This window comes from Cnephaeus nilssonii, assembly GCF_951640355.1.
Source record: "Cnephaeus nilssonii genome assembly, chromosome: 7".
Lineage (NCBI taxonomy): Eukaryota > Metazoa > Chordata > Mammalia > Chiroptera > Vespertilionidae > Cnephaeus > Cnephaeus nilssonii.
The window spans coordinates 72,314,145-72,337,402 of NC_137078.1; the positions used below are offsets into that span (position 1 = coordinate 72,314,145).

Consider the following 23,258-nt stretch of genomic DNA (forward strand, 5'->3'; position numbering starts at 1 on the left):
GACTCTGGGCAGATGAAGCAATAGATCTCCCCCATACATATCGAGGTGCTTTTGTTAGTTTCTTTTACTTTGTAGATAACAAATTCACTCACAGAGGAGCTGCAGTTTAATGAAACCATTTACATGCCAAAACTGAACAAGCCCCCCACCGAGCTATTGCTGAGTTTGGAAACATGAACATGAAAAATACATTCAGATTTTTTTAAGTGTTCCGTTTATACAGCAACATATGTGACAGAAGAGAAAGCAATCTGAGCCCCAAATAGTTAAAAAGCCACTCCTCAGTACTCTTTCTCCTGCCTGCCATTCAAGGCAGTCTGGAGAGACCTCAGGCAAGTTACTGAACCTCTCCCAGCCTCAGTTTCCTTGCCTGTAACATGGAGATAATGCTGGATACATATCTTATGGGCTTATGAGGTTAAGCGAGGTAAAGCGTGTGACTGGCTCATGGCAGCTTCTCATTAATTGTGATGGTGATGACGATAAAGATGATTTTCTTTGTCCTCCCTGTGGGAAACTTCCCCGCTCTGTCAAATTGTTCTTTTGTGGCCACCTAGAGGCCAGCTGGAGCTTTCCGCAGCTCCACAGTTTTTTCTCACCACTGCTTGCCAAGAACATCCCTCTCCTCCTCAAAATCAGAGAGCTCGCCTTCTGGGAGGCCGGAAAGGTGCCCCGGGCAGGTGGACTAGGGCGTGGCCTTGCCAGTGGCTTCAGCCCCACAGAGCCAGGGCGGGTTTCTCGTGGAAGCATGCCGCCAGGCTGGGGGTCGCTTTCCACCTGCCCATTTCACTGCTGAGTTGTAAAGTGCTAAACGTCGTTACCTTCCCCTTCCTTAAACAAGAAGAAGTTAACAGCCTGAGAAAAGGAGATATTTCACTTCGTTTGGCATCCGGCCACCATCGTCCACACGGGCGCTGCTCCCTTGGGGCCGGATTAGGGCCGGGAGAGCCCTGTTCTGTTCTGCTGGCATCTGCTGGCGCCGCTGTGTGCAGGCCCCAGGCTGGGCGCCCGCCGCTGGAAGCCAGGTCGGAGCCGGGCCCGGCCGTCGGCGGAGCAGCCAGCCAGCCACCTTCTGAACAACTCAAACACTGCAACAGGTACCACAACAGAAAGAGAGGACGGGGCCAGACGTAAGTAACTTGTTCAGGTCACCATGCTTATTAGGGTCTGTTCCGTGTGGCCTCAGAAGCTGAACTTGAATCAGAAGATAGAAACTACAGAAAAGAGGATTTCAACTAATAGAAGGACAAACTCAAAAGACAGACTCGTTGAAAAATGGATTGGTTCCTTCAAGAGGTAGCGAGCTGCCTGTCTGGCGGAGTGTGCACGTGGTTTAGACCCTCCTTTCAGAACAATCACTGCTGAGAGGAGTCCTGCTTTATTTTTTTTAAATATATTTTTATTGATTTCAGAAAGGAAGGGAGAGGGAGAGAGAGATAGAAACATTAAGGATGAGAGAGAATCCTTGATCGGCTGCCTTCTTGCACGCCCCACACTGGGATCAAGCTTGTAACCCCGGCACGTGCCCTGACCGGGAATCGAACAGTGACCTCCTGGTTTATAGGTCAACACTCAACCATTGAGCCACACCAGCCTGGCAAGGAGTCCTGCTTTAGATGGAGAAGCTGGGGAAGGCGATGACTAAGGTTCTTTCCAACTAGAGATTCTGGAAACCTGCAACTGAAAAAAATCTCACCTGCTTTCCTTCACCACGCCTGGCTCACACTGGCTACACGGGCGTTTCGAGCCGCCTGAGGTTGGTGCTAGACGCAGAGGAAGGAGTGGGCAGGCAGCACGAGGCGTGATTTATCTTCATTACTCCCATTATGGGGTCATTAAGGCTTTTGCTCTGCCGCGCTCCCCTAAGGAGCTCCTGCTGCTTCAGTTGTGTGACAGGCAGTTGTTCCCCCAGCTGCCCAGTGGGCAGGGGTGTTTGCAAGGCTCAAAATTGTAATTAAATAAAGATCAGCCACCCACTAGCCTCCCCCAACCGGCCAGAGTCACAGTCCTGGGGGCGCAAGGTCTGGCTTCAGCAGGGGCTTGCTGGAGAGGGGTGGCCAAGGCCCAGGTCCCGAGGCCCAGGGACAGCCCTACTCTCCTCCCCACTGGGCTGGGGAGAGGCCACTAATACAGGATGCGTATGACTGGTGTGGAGCGGGAGGGTAGCCAGCTCTGCCAGCTAAAATCTTCCTCAGCTTCCTGTTAGTCTCCACTGCAGCCCACCAGGCCATGCGTAACCTGCTGTGCAGGGTTTAGCCTGTGAGTTCCCTGAAGGTAAGGGCAGGTCTGTTTTGTTCTCCACTGGAGCCCAGAGCTTGGCACTCGACCAGTGCTTGGTACGTGCTAGTTGAGTGAAGGAATGGAAGGCCGGTTGTCCTCTTAGACTTGATAGACGTAAGCTTGGCAAAGGAGGCAGCCCCGAAAGGGCAGAGAACACTGGCCCACAAGTCTGGAAGTGGGGCTCAAGTCTGCATCTGTCATCGGTTCATGGCTTGACCTTGGCCAAGTCCCTGCTTTCTTGTCTCCGTTTCCCAGTGGCAGAATTGGATCACTGGCCTGAGGCTGGAGAGGAAGAGGAAAGAAAGCCCATGCTTTCTGGTTGAATTCTGGGCCTCAGAGGTCCTTGGGCTGCAGACCTGGCCCCAGCCTCAGCCCTGGGGACCTGGTGATGGAGTCACCTGATTGCAACTGAGGTAGTTACATCACTGCTGTGAGTTCACTCAGTCCCACCACCAAACCGAGCCTGTCTCGTGTGCCAAGCTCAGCGCAGGGCCTGAATCAGTTATAGTTCCTGCTGGAAAGAATCCAGAGTTGGGGCAGGGTGGACAACAGGCATACTGACACAGTTACGACCCGAGGAGAAGGAATAAATGCCACGCAGTGGGACACAACACCCTGAGAGCTCTCTGTGCATAAAACGGAGTGATTGATGAGAGCTGGGAGGGTTTGATAAGACTTCTGGAGGAGGCATCTTTGAGCCTAGAACTTGGGATAGAAATCACAGGAAAAAAGCCAGTGGAGAAAGAGGATGTACAAGGTCACAGAGGGAAAGCAGTTTGGGAACAGAGAGACCAGGGCACTGGAGCAAGGTTTGGGACAAAGGGACAGTTAGAGTTGGTGATCACAGACCCAGCTCTAGACAGAGGTGACACATCTCCCAGGAAGAGCTATGTTCTAGGAGGCAGCACAGAACTGGGCAGGTCTGGTCCACATTCTGGCTCTTCCTATACTTACCCGAGACCTGGGTCAGTATCTCCGTGTCCTCATCTGTAACGTGAGGATTAGAATGCTACTCCCCCGGGCTGTTGAGAGAACTACATGTATGAAGTGCCGAGCCCACAGGATCTGTCCTGGAAATGGGGTTTCCCATCTCTTTTTGGCTTTTGGTCAATATGCAGATACCCTGAGAGAAGCTACACTAGTTAGTCGTTCATATGACTGGTGTGAAAGAGATGATCAGAAAGGAAGTTTACTGAAAAAGTTTGACAGGAGGAGGAGGCCATGGGGGAAGAAATGCATTACCTTGGGGACAGGAAAAGCAGGGAAGGAAACAAACAGGGAAGCCCGGGGAAGCAGACAAACTGCACCAACTTCCCAACTGTGCCAGCAAACTGCCTTGGATTCAGTTTGCCTGTTTGAGGAAGCAGGAGAAGAAAGAGATGGGGTTCCATCATGCGTGGAGAAGGGACGGGGAGGAGTGGACAGGGCTGCACCTCTCAGTCTGTTCTCCATCCGCCACTGGAGACATGAGAAGCAATGTAGGGGCTGGCCTACCCCTGGTTAACATCTGGGGGTCAGAGATACGAGGGAAGCAGTGGGTATCACTTTTTAGCAGGGGTGGGGAACCTTTTTTTCTGTCAAGGGCCATTTAGATGTTTATAACATCATTCGCAGGCCATACAAAATTACCAACTTAAAAATTAGCCTGCTGTATTTGGTCAAACATTAATTAACTCACCCCTAATGCTTGGGAGGGCCAGACCAAGTGATTTCTTGGGCCTTATATGGCCCGCGAGCCAGCCGTTCCCCACCCCTGCTTTAAAGAAAGGAACAAATGCAAAACAAATTACAAACCATTATGGGGGTCTTGCCATTGCAGTTATGTACAACTAGCTTTCCTGGAGTCTGGCAAGAATTTAATCTGGAATTTTAGGGTAAGCAGTTCTTGTAGGTAGGTCCACAAAAATCCAGGTCGGCCATTCTAAGATTTGGTGGCAATCAGAGTCTAAGTCTTTGACAATAAAATCGCACATCTAAGATTCCAGGCCTACGATTCCAAGAGTGTAAAATTCTAAGACATTCTTCATTCTCTTGGGGAAGGCTCAAGATTGGGTGGCATTTCCTGATGGGTGGGTCCCTGGGTTCTCAGAACAGGAAGTCAAGCACAGGCGCTATTGGTGGGCTTTATTCCTTGTCTGGGAGCCTTGCAGACCACTCTGTGCAAGGATGAGGCCTGCTGGAAGACTGCTAGCCAGGTAGGAAGAGCCCTGAGCACGCGGGTGTAGACCTCGGCCCTGCCCCTTTACTGCTCACGGTGCAGCTTGGCGCTCTGCTCCAGCCACGGCTTTTCTGGCTGCAGGACCCCGGAGACCCACTCCACTCGACTAAGGGCTTCATATAAGGACAGAGTGTTGCTCACGGGAATCCAAAGACTGGCACTGAGGCCTCAGGGATTGTACCGCGAACTAGAAACCCCACAAAACTGAGACAGTTTTCTTCTGTATCTCCTAGGAGACTCGCAGCCATCTTATTTTCTCGGCACTTCTGCCCAATTCTGTCCTTCAGTTGGCGGTCTCCTGAACCAGGTCCTACCTCCATGGGCAAAGTCAAAGTGCCCTGCAGTCTCCGAGGCCCCAGTCCAGTTCCTGAGAGAGAATCTGATTGGCTCTGTTCGAGCAGGGCCCAGACTTGGTCCAATCAGCTGTGGGCAGGGCCTCGAGGGCGGGGCCTCAGAAGGAGAAGGCCCGGCGGCCCGGAGGTGCCCCGGCGCCCTCACCGTCGTGTTCCATGGTCTCGAAGAGCAGCCGCACCAGCGCCGGTCGCCCCTGGGTCACCAGGGCCCGCGCCAGCCCCAGCATCTCGCCCGTGTGCCCGCGCCACACGCGCTGCAGCTCCTGCCGCAGGCGCGCCGCCGGGTACTTGCCCTGGGCGCGGTGCAGCCACGCGTCCACCTCGCGGCCCAGCTCGCCGTCGCTCAGCTGCGCCTGGCTCCACTGCGCCAGCAGCGCCTCGAGCAGGCAGCCGAAGCCCTCGGGGTGGCTGCAGCCCGCGTCGTCCAGCTCCACCACGCGTTTGAAGCAGGCCGCCGCGTTGGCCTCCTCGCCCTTGATGCGGAGGCACTTGCCCCGCAGCAGCTGCAGCTCAGGCAGCGTGGCGCCCAGCTCCAACTCGCCCGCCTTGGCCAGGAAGACCAGCGCCTGGTTCAGCGCCGCCTCATCCACTGCCAGCAGCTCCTGCATCGCGTCCACGCCCATGTAGTAGTAGACCTGCGGTGGGGTGGCCACGGTGAGCCTTTCAAACCCCCACCCCCACCACACCCCCGCTCGCCCTGGCTGCTCCCCGCTTCTACAATTATTCACCGCAAATTTTGGTCCCCCTTCCCTGGAAAAGGAGAGACAGTATTCTGATTCCAGTTCCAACCCTACCACTTTTGACCACATAACCTTGAGCAAGGCAACTTGTGGGCCTCAGTTTTCTTTTCTTTTTTTAAAATATATTTTTATTGATTTCAGAGAGGAAGGAAGAGGGAGAGATAGAAACAACCATGATGAGAGAGAATCATTGATTGGCTGCCTCCTGCAAACCCCCCACTGGGGATGGAGCCCACAATCCGGGCATGTGCCCTTGACTGGAATCGAACCTGGGACCCTTCAGTTCGCAGGTGGATGCTCTATCCACTGAGCCAAACCAGCTAGGGCCTCAGTTTTCTCATATATAAAATATGATCTTGTCACCTTTTGGTAATCATTCCCTGTGCACACTTCCTGAGTGCTTAGAAAAAATCAGGCCCGGTTCTAAACGATGTACGTGCATTTAATCCTCACCCGTAGGAGGTGGGTACTGTTATCAGGTAGGGCGATGTCCCCTATTACTCCCTGTGTCCTAGGATCCCAGGCCTGGCCTGGCAGAAAGTAAACAGGTTCTTAGTAAGCCATTGACTAAGCAGCAAGCCAAGAAGCTGCCTTACCTGGCCGATGTCCAGGTAGGTCTTGAGGCCTGGGCATACCTTGACCACTTCCTCGAGGTCTGCCTTGGCGCAGGCCAGGTGGTTCCTGTCAGGCATGCCTCCGAGCCCCATCTTGACCCGCTCCAGGTCGTGAAGGTAGGCTCTGATGTGGACCTGCCCACAGAGAGTTAGCTCAGGAAAGATGCTCTAAGCAAGGACCCTCTGCCCACCTTTCTACCCTAAATGAAGCCAGTCTCCTTCTCAACAGCAACTCGGGGAGCTTCTGTGGTGCAGCAGAAAGCCCCGAAGGTTGGGACCCAGGAGTTCTAGGTTTTAATGCTGTGCCAACCTGGGATAGCCACTCCCCCTTCTGAGCCTTAGTTTCCATCTGTGCAATGATGAAGAGCCCTTCATTCATTCACTCATTCATTCAACATATATGTATCGAGTGCCCACCATATGCCAGGCCCTGTGCTAGGCAGTGGGGGTGCAATGGTTATAAGACAGATGAGGCCCCTGCCCTGGTAGAACTTAACATTCTCGTAGGAAGATGATCATGAACAAGTAAACAGCGCCATTTCACGTGATAAGTGCTATTAAAATCTGAGCACGGTGATGGGTCGAGGTCACTGGGGAGAGCTCTGATTTACTACCTTAGGCTACCCCTAATCTACCCTACTGCCTTTCACCAGCACCTCCCATGCTCCAGGCATGGTGCATTGGATGTTATCCCATTTAGTCGTCTCACCACCAGTCCCAGAGTGATGAGTGGAGATGTCAGATTTCAACCAGGACAGTCTGACTACACTGGGTACCAGTCAAGAAGAGGCTGCAGGGCATTGACCACGTAGGTTATTGTGGAACGGATGCCTGCAGTGGGTGGGTGGGTGGGGGGAGGGATCCTTTATTCTTTCACTCAACAACTGTACAGAACCTAAACCGTGTGCCTCGTGACTCCTAAGCGCCTTTCTACCATGAAGGCCTCATTATCTCTGAGCTCCGGCAATAGGGTGTTGGCCCGTGGCCCCTGTTGTCTGATTCCCGAGGTAGGAGGAGGTGGAGTCAAAGGGTGACTCACCTTGGCCCTTGTGCAGTACGCCTGCCAGTTAAGCTCCGGATCGCGTAGGCTATCCAGGGCCATGTTGCAGGTGCCAATGGCCATATCCTGCTTTCCTAGGAAGTGGAAGATTTTGGCCAGGCGATTCAGGATCGGGGGTTGGTCCTTGGCAATCTCGATGGCCTGGGTGGGTAAAGGGAGGAGGGTAAGAGCAAACAATTTGTCTGTTTGTCTGCAAGAACTAGCTAAATAGTGCCTGACCTCCAGGAACGTCAACTCTGGACAGAGTCCGGTCGTCGCAATGCTTGTTGCCCATATCCACCTGCCGGGAAGCTCAGTCTTCTTCTGGAGCCCAACACTTGGGGTACAGCTCATTGCCACTTAACTCTCGAGAGCTCGACTCGCTGCTGTGCTCTCTGCCATGTACATGGTCATGTCCAATGAGCCTCTCCAGACCCCAAGCAAACCCCTTTCCTCAAGACACAGCCAGTGTGCTCTTCCCCATTGTCTCAGGGCAGGTGGGGAGGGGCCAGAGCCAGCCTCTCCCTCCCTGTACCCAGTGCAGGCAGTGTTTCTAGCTCGGCCACAGCACTGAGCCCCTGTTGTTACTGATGGCTGCCCCTGAGAGGGTGCGTTCCTGCAGGGCCGGGGCCCTGCTGAGCATCTCGTTGCCCCAGCACAGAGTAGGTGCTCAAGGAGGGGGGAAGGCCGTGTTTCTGTTAAATTGGACGTAACTCACAGAACACTCACGAGCCAGTGCTAATGCTCTGTCCTAAGACCTCTCATCAAGAAACTGCTCATCACCCACCAGCGAACAACAGGGACGCGCCCTTGCAGGGCACAGTGCTGCGTGCCCAGGTGGGTGGTATCACAGGGCCGGCCTCCGGGGAAGGCTTCAAAACTGAGCTGAGCGTAGGAACTGCCACATACACAAGGTGCCAAGAATAAGGCTTGAACAGCACTTTACAGTTTATAATGAACAGTTTTGTCAGCTCCTTTGAGTTTCTCAATCATCTAGAAGGCAGACAGGCCACATAGTTAACAGATAAGGAGGCTCAGAGATGGAAGTGACTTGCCTTAGGGTCACACAGCCTGTGGGCACAGCCGGCACTAGACCCTGGCTAAACCCATCCTCTTTCCACTAGGCCTCTGGAGCTGGGAGGGACAACGCGAACCAAGGCCCTAGAGGAAAAGCCTGAGGGTGTATCTGGGAAATGGTGAGGAGCATTTCCAAAGCTGGACACAGGCTTGGGCCAGACCGGGTGTGGGGACAACCTGGTTCTTCGGCCAAGAGGATCGATGACAAGGGAGCACTTCTGTTTTGTTTGGGATGGAGAGAGAGGCCTGGAGGGAGGGCACTTCCTGGGTGGGCACACAGTGGGAGGTGAAAGTGGGGGGTGACACCCAGAGAAGCAGTGGGTTCCAGAAGAGGAGGATGGGGTGGTAGGCTCCGTCCCAGTTTGCAGAGTGGGTGTGGCTGGGGGCACCTACCTTGCCAAAGCAGTCCAGGGGGTCGGTCCCTGAGTACCCGCAGTCGTGGACGCCCAGGGGGGTGGTGGAGAAGGTGTGCGTCCTCTCCAGCAGCATCCCGAGGTAGCACCAGGCCAGGGCTGGAGGAAGGGGGGTAGAGGGGTCTCTAGGAGGCAGCAGGGAGGAGGGAGGGGACCAGCTGCACCCAGGTGTCGGCTCCCAGGAAGACAAAGGGTCAGTGGCGTGAAATCCCGGAGGGCCACTCAGGGACCCACCGAAGGAAACAAAGGCGGGGAGAGGGGACGCGTGGGTGAATGGATGAGCACACGGTGGTGCCAACCTGTGTTTACTGCGTCCCTCAGGGGACCTTGAAGGTGCACAGCCTCTCCGGCTGCAGCTCGGAAGTTCTGGCCCCTGTTCCAGCCCCATAACCCTGTGGCAATGCCTGCACTGCTCTCCAGCACAGCCTCCGTTCCCAGCCAGAAGGTGGGCAGAGAGGCTGAGCTAGAAGCTGTTTCTCCACGTTAGGCCCGAGACACACACCTGAACACGTGCGGGTGCAGTGATTTGTGATTGGTGTATTCACCTGTGCAAGGCGAGTGAGCTCTCGAGATGAACAAGTGAATATATGAGACAGAGGGTGAGGGAGAGAAACAGGGTCCAAAAAAGGGAGGCAGTGCTGCGGGGGGGGGGGGGGGGGAGGACAGAGAGAGGCTGCTCTCCACCCTCCCTGCGCCCTACCTTGGTGGTGGGGGTCTGAGGACTTGAGGACTTGGCGGAGCAGGGCCAGGGTGCGGTTGAAGGCGGGCAGCCTCTTCTGCTCCTCTCTGCCCAGCTCCAGGAAGATGCCATCTAGCCTGTGGCCGAGGAAAGGATGCAGCTGGTTGGTACCCCCTCCAGGCTGTCCCCCGTGTGTTGTAAGTCCTCCCTTTCCCTGGCCACTGGCAGGGAGGGGGGCTTGGGGAGCCCTTGCCATGCAGATGGGCTCAGCCACTTCTCCCCTGGGCTCCAGGCCACACCTCCCCGCTCCCATCCCATGCCCCCTTCCCAGCCTGACCTGATGAAAAGCGTTGCCATGGTGAAGTACCAGCCCCTTTTCTCCTCCATGGGGATCTGGGGAAGCAGAGAATGGCCGGTGCTGCTGTTATTGAAGTGCTCAGGCTACTGTTCATAGAGCCCCACATTTCCCCTGAACCCCGAGACGCAGCCAGTCGTACAAGGGCTTTGGCCTTAAACATTCTTGATCTAGTCCTGGCTCTGCCACTGACGGGCCGGGTGACCTTGGGCAAGTCACTTCCCGCCTCTGGCCACAGAGGATTTGACGAGATGACCTGTGTGAATGCCCTGCACGAGGAGCCCAGCACAGAGCCCGTGCGGGATACAGTCCCTCCCCTCCTGTCCTGCTCTCCAAGCTCAGCTCCCCTCCTTGGCCCCCAACCGCACTCTGCATCCCCCCACCCAGGGGCCCACACTCCACTGGTCACCTCTCCCCGCCGTTCACCCACTCTCCCCATGGGCACCCCCCTCAGCTCCCACCTTCCTGAGAAAGTCCCTTTGGGCATGCTCAGTGAGCTCAGCTGAGGCCCAGGACCCCCCTGAACCACCTCCCATCGTTATTCTTGCCAACCTTGCCGTGCATTTAGACCGACTTGGGCACCAGATAAAATATTTATGCTGTTATTTATGGGAGTAGCTGTTCCTGCCTCGGGAAGGAATTTTAATGAAAACCAATAAAACCCCCAGTGCATATCAGCAGCTCCGCTCAGGCTCCAGCCCCTCCCTCTGCATTCATCTCCTGTCGATGAGCTCCAGGCTCCATCCTGCACTCACCCCCACCCCACTGTGGCTTCCTCAGCTCAGACCCCATCATCCCTCCCCCCGAATCCCCCACCTCCCGGCTCCTAGCAGCTGGGGTGAATGCATTCCGTGCAGCCAGCATTCCTGGGCATCCGTGGTGTGAGGCCCAGTGTTGGGTGCGGTGGGGATGTGGAACTGAAAGGGAGCCGCACCCTGGCCCAAATGGGCTGGCAGCCTGGCCGGGAAACAGACCCAGGCGTAAGTAACACAGCGTGCGGATGTGGAGTGCCTGCCACGTGCCAGGATCCTGGTACCGATGAACCCAATCTCATAACACCTGGGTGCCATCCCATTTTACAGAGGAACATATTAAGGCTCAGAGAGGTGAAGTGACTTGCTCACGTTCACACAGTGTGCGATGTCGGAGCTGGGATTTGAACCCCTTTGTTAGTCTCCAAAGCCCATGCGCCCCTCACCACCCCAGGTTGCCAATAACTATAGTACAAGGCGGAGTGTGACCGAGGCCCAGAGAGGGATGCAGGATGCAGACAAAGTCTAGCAGAGGATGGGCTGTGGGTGGGTCTTGAATGGCAGTGGTATTTCAGAGGGTGGGGTGGGGGACAAGGCATCCGCTGGAGGGCTCAGCATGGAGGTGTGTGGGCAGCCTGGTGAGCTGGAGCATGGCGTGTGAGGTGTGGTGTGGGGGAGCTAAAGCTCACAAGTTACGTTGCAGCTGCTCCGGGGAGGCCATGGATGAGCTTGGAGGGAGGAAGAGAGGAAGGCAGCCTGTGAGTCAGATCCCAGTGAGTGAACCAAGACAGACTACCAAGAGGAGGCCCCACTACGTGCATTTCTCAGCCACTCCTCCCCAAGTATCTTCCTGTGTGGCCCAGGCTGGGCCATGGGGAGAGGAGAGGCAAGAGGCAGGTCCTGCCTTTAGGAGTTCCTGGTCTGGCAGGAAAGTCAGAACCAAAGACACAGAGTGAAGGAACACCAGGGGTATGGGAGGAGGTACCCTACAAGATCCAGGGTTACCCCCAAGGCTTCCAGAGGAGGACGAGCTAGAGCAGGGTTCCCAAGGACAAGTAGGAACCAACCGAGTGGATATGATGTAAGGAGGCATTCCAGACGGAGGGGACATTGTGTGCAAAGGCTGAGATGAGTGAGCATGGTGTGTTGGGGGCTCTGCATGCAGCCCCAGGTGGCTGGAAGGGGCGGGGGTGGTGGTGGTGGTGGTGATGTGCCAGCAGGGCTACACCAGGAGGAGCCTCTGAGTGCCAGGCTTAGGACCTGGAGCTCATCCACAGGGCAGCAGGGAGCCACAGAAGGGGTTAGAGCTGGGGAGTGCCAAGATCCAATGTGTTTTTACATTCAACTTGGAGAGTAATCCTGTTCTGTATGAGGGGATATGTGTAGGGGGCTTTAGCTGGAACAGGCTGTCCGGAGGGGAGGGAAGCAGGTCTCAAGTGTTAAAGGGCATCCTTGAGAGCTCAGGGGGGAACACTGGCCAAAGCCACAGCTGAGGTCAGCTGCTGGGTAACCTTCCCTGCTGCACCTGCAGAGGACCTGGGATGTGGGATGGGACCTCGGATTCATGGGACAACGACTGTGGGCCAAGCTGGCTGAAGATCTGGTCCTGACCATGGAAAGATTGAAGGCATGTGTGCCTCAAGCTCCCTGGCTGCTGGAAGGTATGATCTCATGACCTCTGACCCCAGGCCCACTTTGAGGTTGGTCAAACTGAGTCATGATAGTCCTGCTCCTCATCTCAGGCTCCTTATAAGGAGGTGTGGCCACAAGCGAGAGCAGGGGTAGTAGACGTGGGGGCTGTAACACCAAGAGCAGAGGCCAGGTGGCCGGTGGCTGGCACTGGGCTGGAGTTACACCTCGGGCTGTGTCCTTATCTGCAAAGGAGGATAATAATACCAACCTCATAGGCATGTGCAGCAGCGCCTAGCCTGGAGTACTTGCTCCATTAATGTTTGCTCCCTTTCTCCTGGTTTGGGTTAAAGCTGAATGGAGTTAGGGGTGTAACTCATGCCTTCATAGTCCTAGCCTCAAGCCTTGTCCACGACACTCAATTATTTTGATCAACCTCCTTATTATATCTTGGAGGACACTGAGACCACAGAGGTGAAGCAACTTACCAAAGGTCACACAGGAGTTAGTATCAGGGGTTAAAAACCCAGTGGTTTCCCCACCACTCTGATGCTTAATTCAAGAGCCTGGTTATGGTTCGAACTAAGCAAGCAATACTACCACCTGGTGGCAGTATGCCTGAATTGCAGGGACAACTCAGTTGACGCTCCTTCCCCTTCAACTAGAAGACTGAAACTGATTTTCAGAAAAGTAGCTAGATGAGTGACATCTGTATGACATCACAAAAACAGTTCCTTCTTAGATTCCGGCTTATGGGGTGGAAGATACGGAATGGAGTTAATTGTTTAAATGGATCTGATCTGAAACTTTGTTGTGCCTGAGGTTTAATCTTCTAGCTCCATGATGAAGCTGGTGGATGCCATTCACTCTGCTGTGCAATTCTGGCCCTGAAATGGGCTGTCTCTTTAAAAATTCTTCTGGTTGTAGCTGAAGCAGCAGCTGAAGCTGTTACCAGGGGCAACCTGGCAAGCCATCTTGCGTTAAATTAAATTAAACAGGCCTCTGACTGCTCCCTCCCTCCTGGAGGAGGGAAGGGCTGTTCTACCTCTCTCCCGGAGAATAAAGTTGCTGTGAAACCTCTTACGCTGCAAGGAATTCACTTCCAGAGTTGATGGCCCCCAGAGGCAAGATGTTTGCAGGCAGCCTGGGAGGGGCTGCAAAGACCGCTGCCAGAGGGTGTTTACTGAGGGCCTGCCTGGCGTGGGATCTGGGCAGGACGGCTCACCCATTCTCCTGTTACAGCCTTATCATGAGCTGGGGCTTCTGGGGCCTGTAAGAGGGGGCTGGCCAATGTGTGAGTCAGCCCAGGCTTCAAGCTGGAGGGCTCTCAAATGTGGCTGCTCCTCGGGGCAGATCTGTGGGAGGGGACTGGGCAAGGTGCAGGTGCCAGCACTGAACCTGATTTGAAATCCTTAGACCCTGGTACTAACTGAAGGTGGAGAGTGAGGAATAGACCTCAGGAGAGGGGTTCGCAGGACATTTCCCAGCTTCTCTGAGGCTCTCACTATTAAGTCCCTCATTTTAGAGATGGGGAAACCGAGCCTCAAAGAGGCAGAGACGCTAGTATTTAAATAACCTGGTATTCAGGCCAGGTCTTCAAGTTAACGTTTTCCCATAACACCTAGCTGCAAGTGGTCATACAATGCTTATCGTTTAAAAAGTGCACGCACACAGATTCCACTCGATCCTCAGGACACCCTGTGTGGAACGTAAAGTGGGTTATCACTACCCTCTTAGTACAGATGGGAACATGGAGGCAAGATGATGTCCTTAAAGTCATGCGGCCAGTATGAAAGCCTGGACTGAAACCTAGGAATGGTGCTTTTTTTTTGCTATGCTGATAACAGCACGTTTTTTGTGTTTTTTTTGTTTTTGTTATATATATATATATATATATATATATATATATATATATATATATATATAATTGATTTTTCACAGAGAGGAAGGGAGAGGGACAGAGAGCCAGAAACATCGACGAGAGACATCGACCAGCTGCCTCCTGCACACCCTCTACCGGGGATGTGCCCGCAACCAAGGTACATGCCCTTGACCGGAATTGAACCCAGGACCCTTCAGTCCGCAGGCCGACGCTCTATCAACTGAGCCAAACCGGTTTTGGCAGAAAACAGCACGTTTTATGGAGCACTTGCCATGTACCCGGCATACAGTCTGCCTGTGTTAACGCTTCCTGCCCTCTCCAGACTCACCTACGAGGGAGAGACGGTCATTATCCTGATTGTATAGATGAAGCAGCTGTGGTGCAGAGTGGCCCCGCTAGAAGGTAGCAGAGCTGGGAACCCAGCAGCTTAGCCCCCGAGTTCCTGCACCCAACTACCCTAGACTAGTGGTTCTCAGAGTGTGATCCCGGGGCCCACAGCAGCAGCATCACCTGGGAATTTGATAGAAGTGCAGATTCCTGACTCATGAAATCAGAGACTCTGGGGGGTGGGGCCCAGCAACCCATGTTTTAACAGGCCCTCGTGGGGGAAACCTGTAGGGCACTGCGGGGAGCCCAGTGAGAGCAGGCTGGCTGGTGGGTCTTTGGAAAATGAGCCAAAGGATCAGACGTTGTAATCCTCAGGAAAGCCTGAAGGTCCTGCAGTGTGATGGGTAAGTGACAAAGGTGGGTGGGGTGGTAGAACCTGCAGAGACTAGTAGGGTGAGGATAAGCTATTACAGAGCAGGTCTGTGTTAACTCGGGGATACAAGGATGGATGTTAGCCATTCTATTGACTTTGAAAGGTGGCCCTCCAACGAAGGAAATGCAGGGGGCTAGGCTGTTTTAAAGGATGTCAATAGAAGATCTGTCAGTCTACCAGTGGTTTACCCTTCTATGGGCATCTGAATAGGCTATATAGGGACCTTGTTGGTTCTTAAGGAAAATATTCGCCTTGCACTTTGAACTTTGCCCCTGCTGACTGCTGTACTCTACATTTGCCAGTTAGTTCTTGACAGCTGACTCATTTTCTCTCAGGGAAGGGGCAATGAGCAGGAAAGGGAATGAACGTTTCTTGAGCGTGGACTATCCACCGGGCATTCGGCGCATCGTGGCCCTGGATCCTCACAGCAGCCCGAGGTGCAATGCATCCTCCTCCTTTTACAGGCGAGGAAGCAGCGGCTGAGAAAAAGCCATGGACCAGCCCAGCCCCACAGCCCAGGACAGGGCAGAAGTGTCAGGATCCAGTTCAGACCTGCCTCCCTCCAATGTCCCTGTTCTTTCCACCTCATCAAGCCAACCCTGTTAAAGCTGACACTGCGGAAAGAAAAGTCACAGCAAGGTGGCAGGACTCGGGAATATGTTCTTCCTGCACAACCGGAAAGTCCTCTGTGATGACACAGAGCAGCCTCCCTGATCTGCACACCGAGCCCTGCCCCCTCCCCACCTGGGTCTTCCCTGCCACCTGCGGGGCGTGCACAGGAAGGCAGAGCAGGGGTCTCTCCTCTTCAATGGGTGCGGGGAGTAAACAGAGGGAGGGGATTGGAGGCCACCCCTGCCTAGAAAGGCTACTGGCTCAGCCTGGGCCTCAGCTTCTGCCTTTACAAACTGGGATGGCCCACTTGGCCTGCCTGAGCCACAGGTGTGTTGGTGGTGGTCAGTGGGACCGGGTGGAGGGGATTTGAAGGATGGATGCTACGCCATGGAAGTAAGTCACTTGTGCATCCCTGACTTGTGTTCCCGGGAGGGTTCTGTGTGAATCGTAAGGTCCGATCAGATCAGCCGCAGCTCCCTGTTGTCACCCTTTCTGGTCCTACCCAGGTCTGTCCTGCAAACCCAGGCCCTGTGGGTCGCCAGTGCTTTGCACTGGTCCCCCAGACTTGCAGGACTGCCTTGAGCCACTTCTCTCTCTATTCCACTGTCCCCAGAGAAAAGGGATCCTGTCTAGTCCTGGGTCCAAATCCAGCTCTGGCACCGGTAGAGGCTGGGTGCGTCTAAGAAGTGACTTGCCCTCGGTAGTGATGCCTGCGTTTTCTCAGCTCCTCCCATAGGTCCCATAGTGCTGTGTGCACCCTTAAATAACTACATCTTTTCTCCTGTAAAAGAGGCAGTTGGGCCAGATGATGCTAAAGGCTTTGGCCCTGGGTCCTGTATCAATGAGGAGGGGAGACTCAGTTCCCAAACTTTGCCAGGTAAGCAGGGAGAGAAGCCAGCAGCAAACTCAGAATATGCTAATATGCAAATGTGAGTGACAGCAAGGCCATCCGAAGGATGGAGCTAGAGCCTCAGGAAAGCTGTCCCTTGGCCTGGGCTTTAGGTCCTAGAGACCTGAATCTACATCTTTCTCATTGCTCATCTATAGAATGGAGTTAACACCAGTTCTGATTTCCCAGCTACTCTATGGCAAGCACATGAGTGCACTGTGCCTAGCTCATCACCCAGCAGTCATACATCTTCTTTCCTAGTTGAACCAAATCAAACCACTCAGATTTATGGAGTGTGTGTGTGTGTGTGTGTGTGTGTGTGTGTGTGCGCGCGTGCGCTGGGGACCTCGGGGTTGCTGACTGGCTGTGTCCTTGGCCTTCCTGCTAGGTCCCCACCCGCTGGGTGTGGAGATGGGAATGTCCACACCTTTGTTTGTGAGGCCAGCCTGCCAGCACTGCCTGCCGCCCCACCCGCCCCTGCTGGCCGGGTGAAATCTGGTACAATGGGGTCACCTTGGGCAAGTTACTTCCATCCCTGAGCCTTGGTACAGTGGGGAATCACAATACTCAGCTGGCAGAGTGTCTGTGAGGGTTGAATAAAAATCAAATGCACCAGTGAGTGTAAACTTCTGAGCTCCGTGCCTGGGCACAGGCTGGGCGGAGGGCACCCACTGCGGGGCGGGCCTGCCCTGAGCCGGGTGCAGGGGTGGAGAACCTGCAGCCCTGCACGTGTGCCTGTGTAAACCACGGGGAGAGGGAAGAAACTCAAGTAGCTGAGTTAGCTTGGGACGGGGATATTACTTCTTTAAGAATTATGGGTTTGAGTCATCTTATTTACAAAAAAACTTATTTACAAAAATAGGGATTTTAAGACTTAAAATTCAGTTATTCAACTACATTAAATTTAACCGTAGTCACAAACTCCTTCTGGGTGTCCAGCTCTGTGCTAGACAGTAGTTGGTGGGGGAAGATAGAGGGAGACACAGGGTTCCCCCTCCAGGGGGCAGATCCCTTGGAGATAAGCCAGAGGCTGGGAATGGCTCTGCTCTCAGCGATAGCAAAGTGCTGTGGGGCCAGAGGGTGCAGGGAGACGGGCTGGGCCCCTAATGCGATCTGCATCCTGCCTGGAGCCTCTCATGTTCTCTCACTTCACCCGCACAGCAACCCTGTGAGACAGATGTTAGAATCCCATTTTGCAGATAAGGAAACTGAGGCTTAGAGAGGTGACATGATTTGCTGATGGAGACAGAATTTTAACTTGGTCTGTCTAATTCCAAAATATTCTTAACACCCACTCAACCTTGAGATTTGCCCCCAAGAATCCATCTGTGACTGTGTGTGTGTGTGTGTGTGTGTGTGTGTGTGTGTGTGTGTGTGTAGGGGGATGGGAGGAGGGGAGGAATGACAGATAAAAGCAATCTGCCTGATCATATTTTTGTAACTTGAGAAAGAGGAAAGGGAATGAAGAGCTGGGAAAGGAAGTCATAAACACTCGCCCACCCCCCCACACACACTTGGCTTATTTTTGGATTATGGGCCAAATTATTAGCTTTTGTGATGTTTTCTCTTGTAATTTTATTAGCAGACGAGCAGCTGTTCATTGGTTCTTCAGCTGCTCTTCATCCTTTGAGCGGCAGGGGCTCCTCCTGCCTGGGACAGCCCCACCCCATTAGGATGGCGTCCCTAGGAGCTGCAGCCCCGGTGGGTCAGACCACCAGCTGCTCACCCAGCGGTGCTGCTGTGGGGGGCGACCCTCTCAACTGGGTCCCACAACTGCTGCTCTGCGGTCCCCTCTCCTCCTCCCCGGGCCCCAACTCTGCCCTCATCCTTCCAGACCCCCCTAATGATACATGGAAACCCACCTTTTCTCCCTCGACACTTCCTCCACCCTAGATTCCCAGTGGTTTTCAAGGGGTCACGCTCACGACCCGCCAGCCATCTGCACGGCACTCATCACCCCCCCACCCCCCCCCCACCCCCACTTCTCTGACTTCTCCAGAAAGAGCAGAGGCTTTGAAGTCAGGCAGAGTGAGGTGGATTCAACTGCTACTGACAGTGACCTGGCGCAAGTTACCTAGCCTGGCTGTGCCTCAGTTCCCAGATCTGTAAAATGGGATCGGGGTTCTTGTGAGGACGGCCTAGGATCAAGCCCGGAAGGCACCCACAGAAGATCTTCATGAATATCACTGTGCGGAGCTGTGTGTGGGAGGAAGGAAGGCTTGGGGGCGGGGGGCGGGGGGGTGACGTTTGAGGTGGAGTCTGCCTTCTAGCTGCGCAGGGAGGGAGGAAACAGCACCGCGTGTTCTCGTGTTCGGAGAAGGATAAGTAGTTTAGACTCGCTGGCAAGTAGGTTCAAGGGGAGGAGGAGGAACCGTGGCAAAGAGGAGGGCGGGACCCAGATTCCAGGGCCCGGGCAGTCAGGGCCGTCCTGTGCTCCTCCCCCCCGAAGCTTCTGGCTGCCCCTTTCTGGGCCTCCTCTCCTGCTCCCCTTTGGGTGTCACCAAAGCCCTGGGGCTCTGCAGGTCCCCCCAGGCCCTCTGCTGGGCGTGCCCTCACCTCCTTCCTGCCAGTCAGCCCACTCCTGCCTGTTCCCAGCGGCCCTCAGCCACTGGAGCGGAGAGGGAGTGCTCCTCCTCCAGACGCAGGCACTCCCGCTCCGGCCCCAGGACCCGCACTCTCAGGGCACTGCTGACTCGACATTGGTCCCATGTCCCCCGAGTACACGTCCCTTGTCAACCTGGGGGCCTATTTGTGGTTCAGAAAGTGTGGTCTTCGGTGTACAGCACTCGGAGATGACTGTCACCTGGCCCAGGCCACGTCCTGATGCCTGTGACCTCAGCCAGTCGTAGGTACTTGTCCTTTGGCTCCTGCGCCCAGAGGAGGGGCCCAGGCAAGCCTAGTTAATGAAGAAACACCTCCTCCCTTTGTCCATGAGCTGCTTACAGACAGGGCCTGGCATGCAGCAGGTGCTCAGTACATGTGAAGATGCTGAGGACATGCCTCTCAGACATGCCCAGAATTGACCCGTTTATGCACACTTTCAGCTCACGATTCAACCGGATAATCAGTGAACCGGGATCACTATTGTTTAATGTTCACGGAGCAGACACTGAGGCCAGAGACGAAAGTGACAGCAAAATAATGAGAGCTGGGGGCTCAGACCCGAGCCCCCTTCCCCTGACTACAATGAAGTCATCGTCATTATGCTGATTGTAGCTATTTCTTGAGCACCTACTCTGTGCCAGCTACTTTACAAGCACGATCTCTTCTAACCCCCGGATGACGAAATTCCAAATTCCCAACTTTCTCCTAGGATTTGTTGCGGGGAACTGACCACAGCCGCTCTGTCCAGACCTGGGGAGCAGCGGCTGGGCCAGGCCTGAGGACACAGCACACAGGCTGGTGGCCACCTCCCACCTATGCAATCAGCTCTCTCCCCGGGGCACTGGGCAGCGCCCTGCTCCACACTCTCTCCTCTGGGAAGTCCCTCACTAGGTAGGTGGCCCCACCAGGGAGGGAGGAGCCAGCCTCCATTCCATCCTTACCCCCAAACCTCTGCCTTCCTGCTCCCCTCCTCCAGGAAGCCTTCCCCAGGAGCCCCTTCCGGAGAGCAGGAGGGGACCTTGGAGACCACCCTACCCCCTCCCTGTCCCCCTTTCACAAGTGGGGAAACCACAGCCCAGGCGGGAGAAGGCCTCCCACCCTTCCCACCCGGCAGGCCTCCCGGCTCCCAGCCCAGGGCATAGGCCCCACTCTGCTGCCGAGACCACACTCAACACAGACCTGCTGGCCATGCCTTCCCACGGAGGGCAGCTGTCATTCAGGGCCTCGGGCTTTAAAACAGGAGACCTGGGCCCCTGTTGGCCCCACGCGTGGCCTCAGCTGCACCCAGTGTGGGGTGGAGGTGACTCCCTCAGGCCGGGAGAGGCAGGGGTTGTCTGTGATCCTGCCGTCTCTGTGCAGGCTCTATTCCAGGTGCTTTCCAAATATCAGCTCTTAGCTATGACATCAACCAGATGAGAATGTCCCCATTTAACAGACGAGGAAGCCAAGGACATTAGTACCATTAGTGTCCCCATTTTACAGAGGGAAACAGAAGTCAGTGATGCTAAGGACGGACTGGAGGAGAGAGAGCATGGGGGAGCTGAGATTTGGACTGGACCCCTGACTGAGTACCGTCTTCATCTCCACCCTGTACTGCTCCTCAAGTTAAACCCCTGTGCTCCACCCTGCACCCCCTGAGGTCTGAACTCCACAATTCCTCTCTGAAGCCAAGAGCTTTGGTGGAAAAGGCTCTAAGGGGATGTGAGAGGCTTTGTGAGTGGAGCCCTGTGTGAAGGTGTGTTGTTATTTAGATATCACAAATCTAAACCATAATAAAATGTCATCGTTATCAGTTCAACTCTGCCTGTGCTGTGCCTTCACAGAAAAATCACGATACCTCTCCGAACTGAGTTCCCTCTTCTGTAGGAAGGAGGACAAGGCCTCTACTCGCCGGTCATCCAAAGCAGGTTGCCTCTGAGATGGCACCCAGTGATCCCTACCTCCTGATATTCGTGCCTCGTGGAATCCCCTCCTTTCAGTGTGGACTAGACCTACCGACTCGCTTCTACTGAACAGAATGTAGTAAAAATGATGGCTGCCCACATGGCAAGGATTTGAGGGAGGCCTCTGGCTGCAGCCAGTGAGGAACTGAATCCTGTCAACAGCCATCGGAACAAGCTTGGAAGGAGAGCTAGCAAACCTTCAGATGAGACCACAGCCCAGAGGCACCAGCTGAGCCACCAAACCCTGTGATAATACATGCTTATTGCTTTAAGCTGCTAAGTTTCAGAGGGTATTCGTTATGCAGCAATAGGTAACTAGTATACCTAGTATTTGTCTATTTAGTGCCAGGCCCTATGCTGCACCTACATTCATTCAAGATACATTTAGTGAGTCCGCTGTGTACCAGGTATTGGGTTGTATGTACGGCGGTAAGCCAGGCAAATGTCCTCACTCTCAAAGACCTCTAGGTTGAGCTGGGGAGACAGACTTGTAAATGGATGGCGTGAGCAGTGCTATGGGAGCCCAGGAGGCACCTGACTCAGCCTGGAGAAGTAAGTGGAGGGATGTCCGAGACTGTGGAGAACCTTCCAGGCAAAGGTAAGCGGAAAGGCACCTCGGAAAGAGGCCAAGAGAGTGACAAAGTGGGTGTAAGGAGACCTGGCTCGGGGGGACAAGGGGAAGTAGACCACAGGAAAAGCCTGGCTGGGAGGGGGACGTGGCAAAGGGGGGCTGCGATCACTAAGGGCCCCCCATGCCCACCGCAGAGCCTTGGACTTGTCTGCCAGGCAGTGGGAGTCGCTGGCGGTTGTAAGCAGCTGAGGAGCATGGGTAGCAAGACTGAGAACATGAACTGGCCGCAGGTGGAGGATGAGGCAGAGGGTCAGACCAGAGGGCAGGAACCCAGGCTGGATGATGGACTGGTTCAGACAGGGACTGATGGAGGCTGGGCTGGCGGAGGGAGGCTGGAGAGGAGCTGGCAGACCTCAGAGATAGGAGGCGGCGGAATGGACAGGATTTGAGGTCTGAATGGATGGGGATGGGGGTGAAGGGGAGAGAGGAGGTAGGAATGCTGCCCAAGTGTCTGGCGCGGTGTCCCATGGTGCCTTTTCCTTGGGTGGGTGTGCACAGACACGTGGACAGTTACTTGCTGGGAGGGGCAGGATGAGAGGGATGAGTTAGTCAAGTGGAGTTTGTGGTGTTGCCAGAATAAAAATCTACGGCAGACTGCCCCACTAGGAAGAGGGCCCACCCCTAGCCCAGCAGAGAAAAGTTCCAGAGTTGGCCTGGGCCCCAAGGGGGATGCTGGAGAGGAGAGGGACATGGAAAGGTTCTCTGGAAGCCAAAGGGCCAGGGTTGTCTAGGGGGTTGCGGGAACAGCCTTGCAGACCTTGGGGACCACAACCTCAGCCCTCCCAGCCTGGGGAGGAGTCACCCACCTGCTGCCCGTAGCTGAGCGCCTTGTCGTAGAGCGTGATGCCCGCCGCCAGCACCCGCGCGCGCTCCTCTGGGCTGGCGCAGCCCACGTCGAAGCCATGGGCATAGCCCTGCTCCGCCAGGCAGCGCGCGGCGCGGACGTGGGCGTCCCTGTCCGCCTCGGAGTCGGCATCGGCATCGGCCGCCAGGCCCATGAGGCCGGCCAGTCTCCCGGCGCAAGCCTCTTCCTCTTCCTCCTGCCCCAGCCGCCCGTACACGTGCGCCAGATTGGCCCAGGCGTTGAGGTTGCCCGGATCCTCACGGGCCACCTGCAGGAAGCTCTCGCGGGCCTCGTCCAGCTCCTCCAGGTAGAAGGCAAAGGTGCCCAGCAGGTGGCGCACCGCCGAGCGCCGCGGGGCGGCCGCCAGCCCCAGCTCCTGCCGCAGGCCTTCCCGCTGCAGCTTCAGGTCCCGGGCGCGCAGAGAGGCCGGCGAGCGCGGCTCAAAGTTCAGCTGCATCTCCAGGTGGAAGTGGCCCGGGAGGTAGTCCAGGTCGTCGATGAGGGCGTCCAGGTCCTCGGCCACGGCCTCGGGGTCCGCCATGTCTGCCCCGCTGCTCCCCGGGCCCGGCCCTTGCCCCGGAGGCTGCGGAAGGCAGTGGATTGGGCGCCCCGCGAGCCAGCCTGGCGCGGGGAGCTGAAGGTCAGCGCTCGGAGGCGCAGGGCGCGGCCACCTCCGGGTCCCGGGGCGCCTCCCGCCGGTGGGTAGGTCCCTGTGGGTGTTTCCGCTTTCACCACTCAGGTGCACAACCAGGTGTGCCAGACAAACAGGTGCATTGCCAAATGCGGGCGCGCAAAGCCCTGTGCATGGCAAAGGCGTGTTTTCACTCTGTGCGGAAGAGACGGAGGCTCAGGAGGAAAGGGACATGCCGAGGTCACAGAACTGAGTCGCGCTCAACCAGGCCTGGAACCCAGCCAGGTTCTTCCTCCGTGGGCACTGCTCCACC

General features: G+C 55.4%; 1 protein-coding gene across 1 annotated transcript; it reads right to left on the minus strand.

The window, feature by feature from the left end:
* Positions 1-173: 173 nt before the first annotated feature.
* Positions 174-23,258, minus strand: TTC22 (tetratricopeptide repeat domain 22). Its single transcript, XM_079777137.1, has 7 exons — positions 22,277-23,258; positions 9,751-9,806; positions 9,435-9,550; positions 8,715-8,833; positions 7,245-7,406; positions 6,188-6,340; positions 174-5,486 (listed from the first exon to the last, which is right to left on the minus strand). Exons 1-7 carry the CDS (start codon positions 22,853-22,855, stop codon positions 4,950-4,952), a joined length of 1,722 nt encoding a protein of 573 aa, XP_079633263.1. The 5' UTR covers positions 22,856-23,258; the 3' UTR covers positions 174-4,949.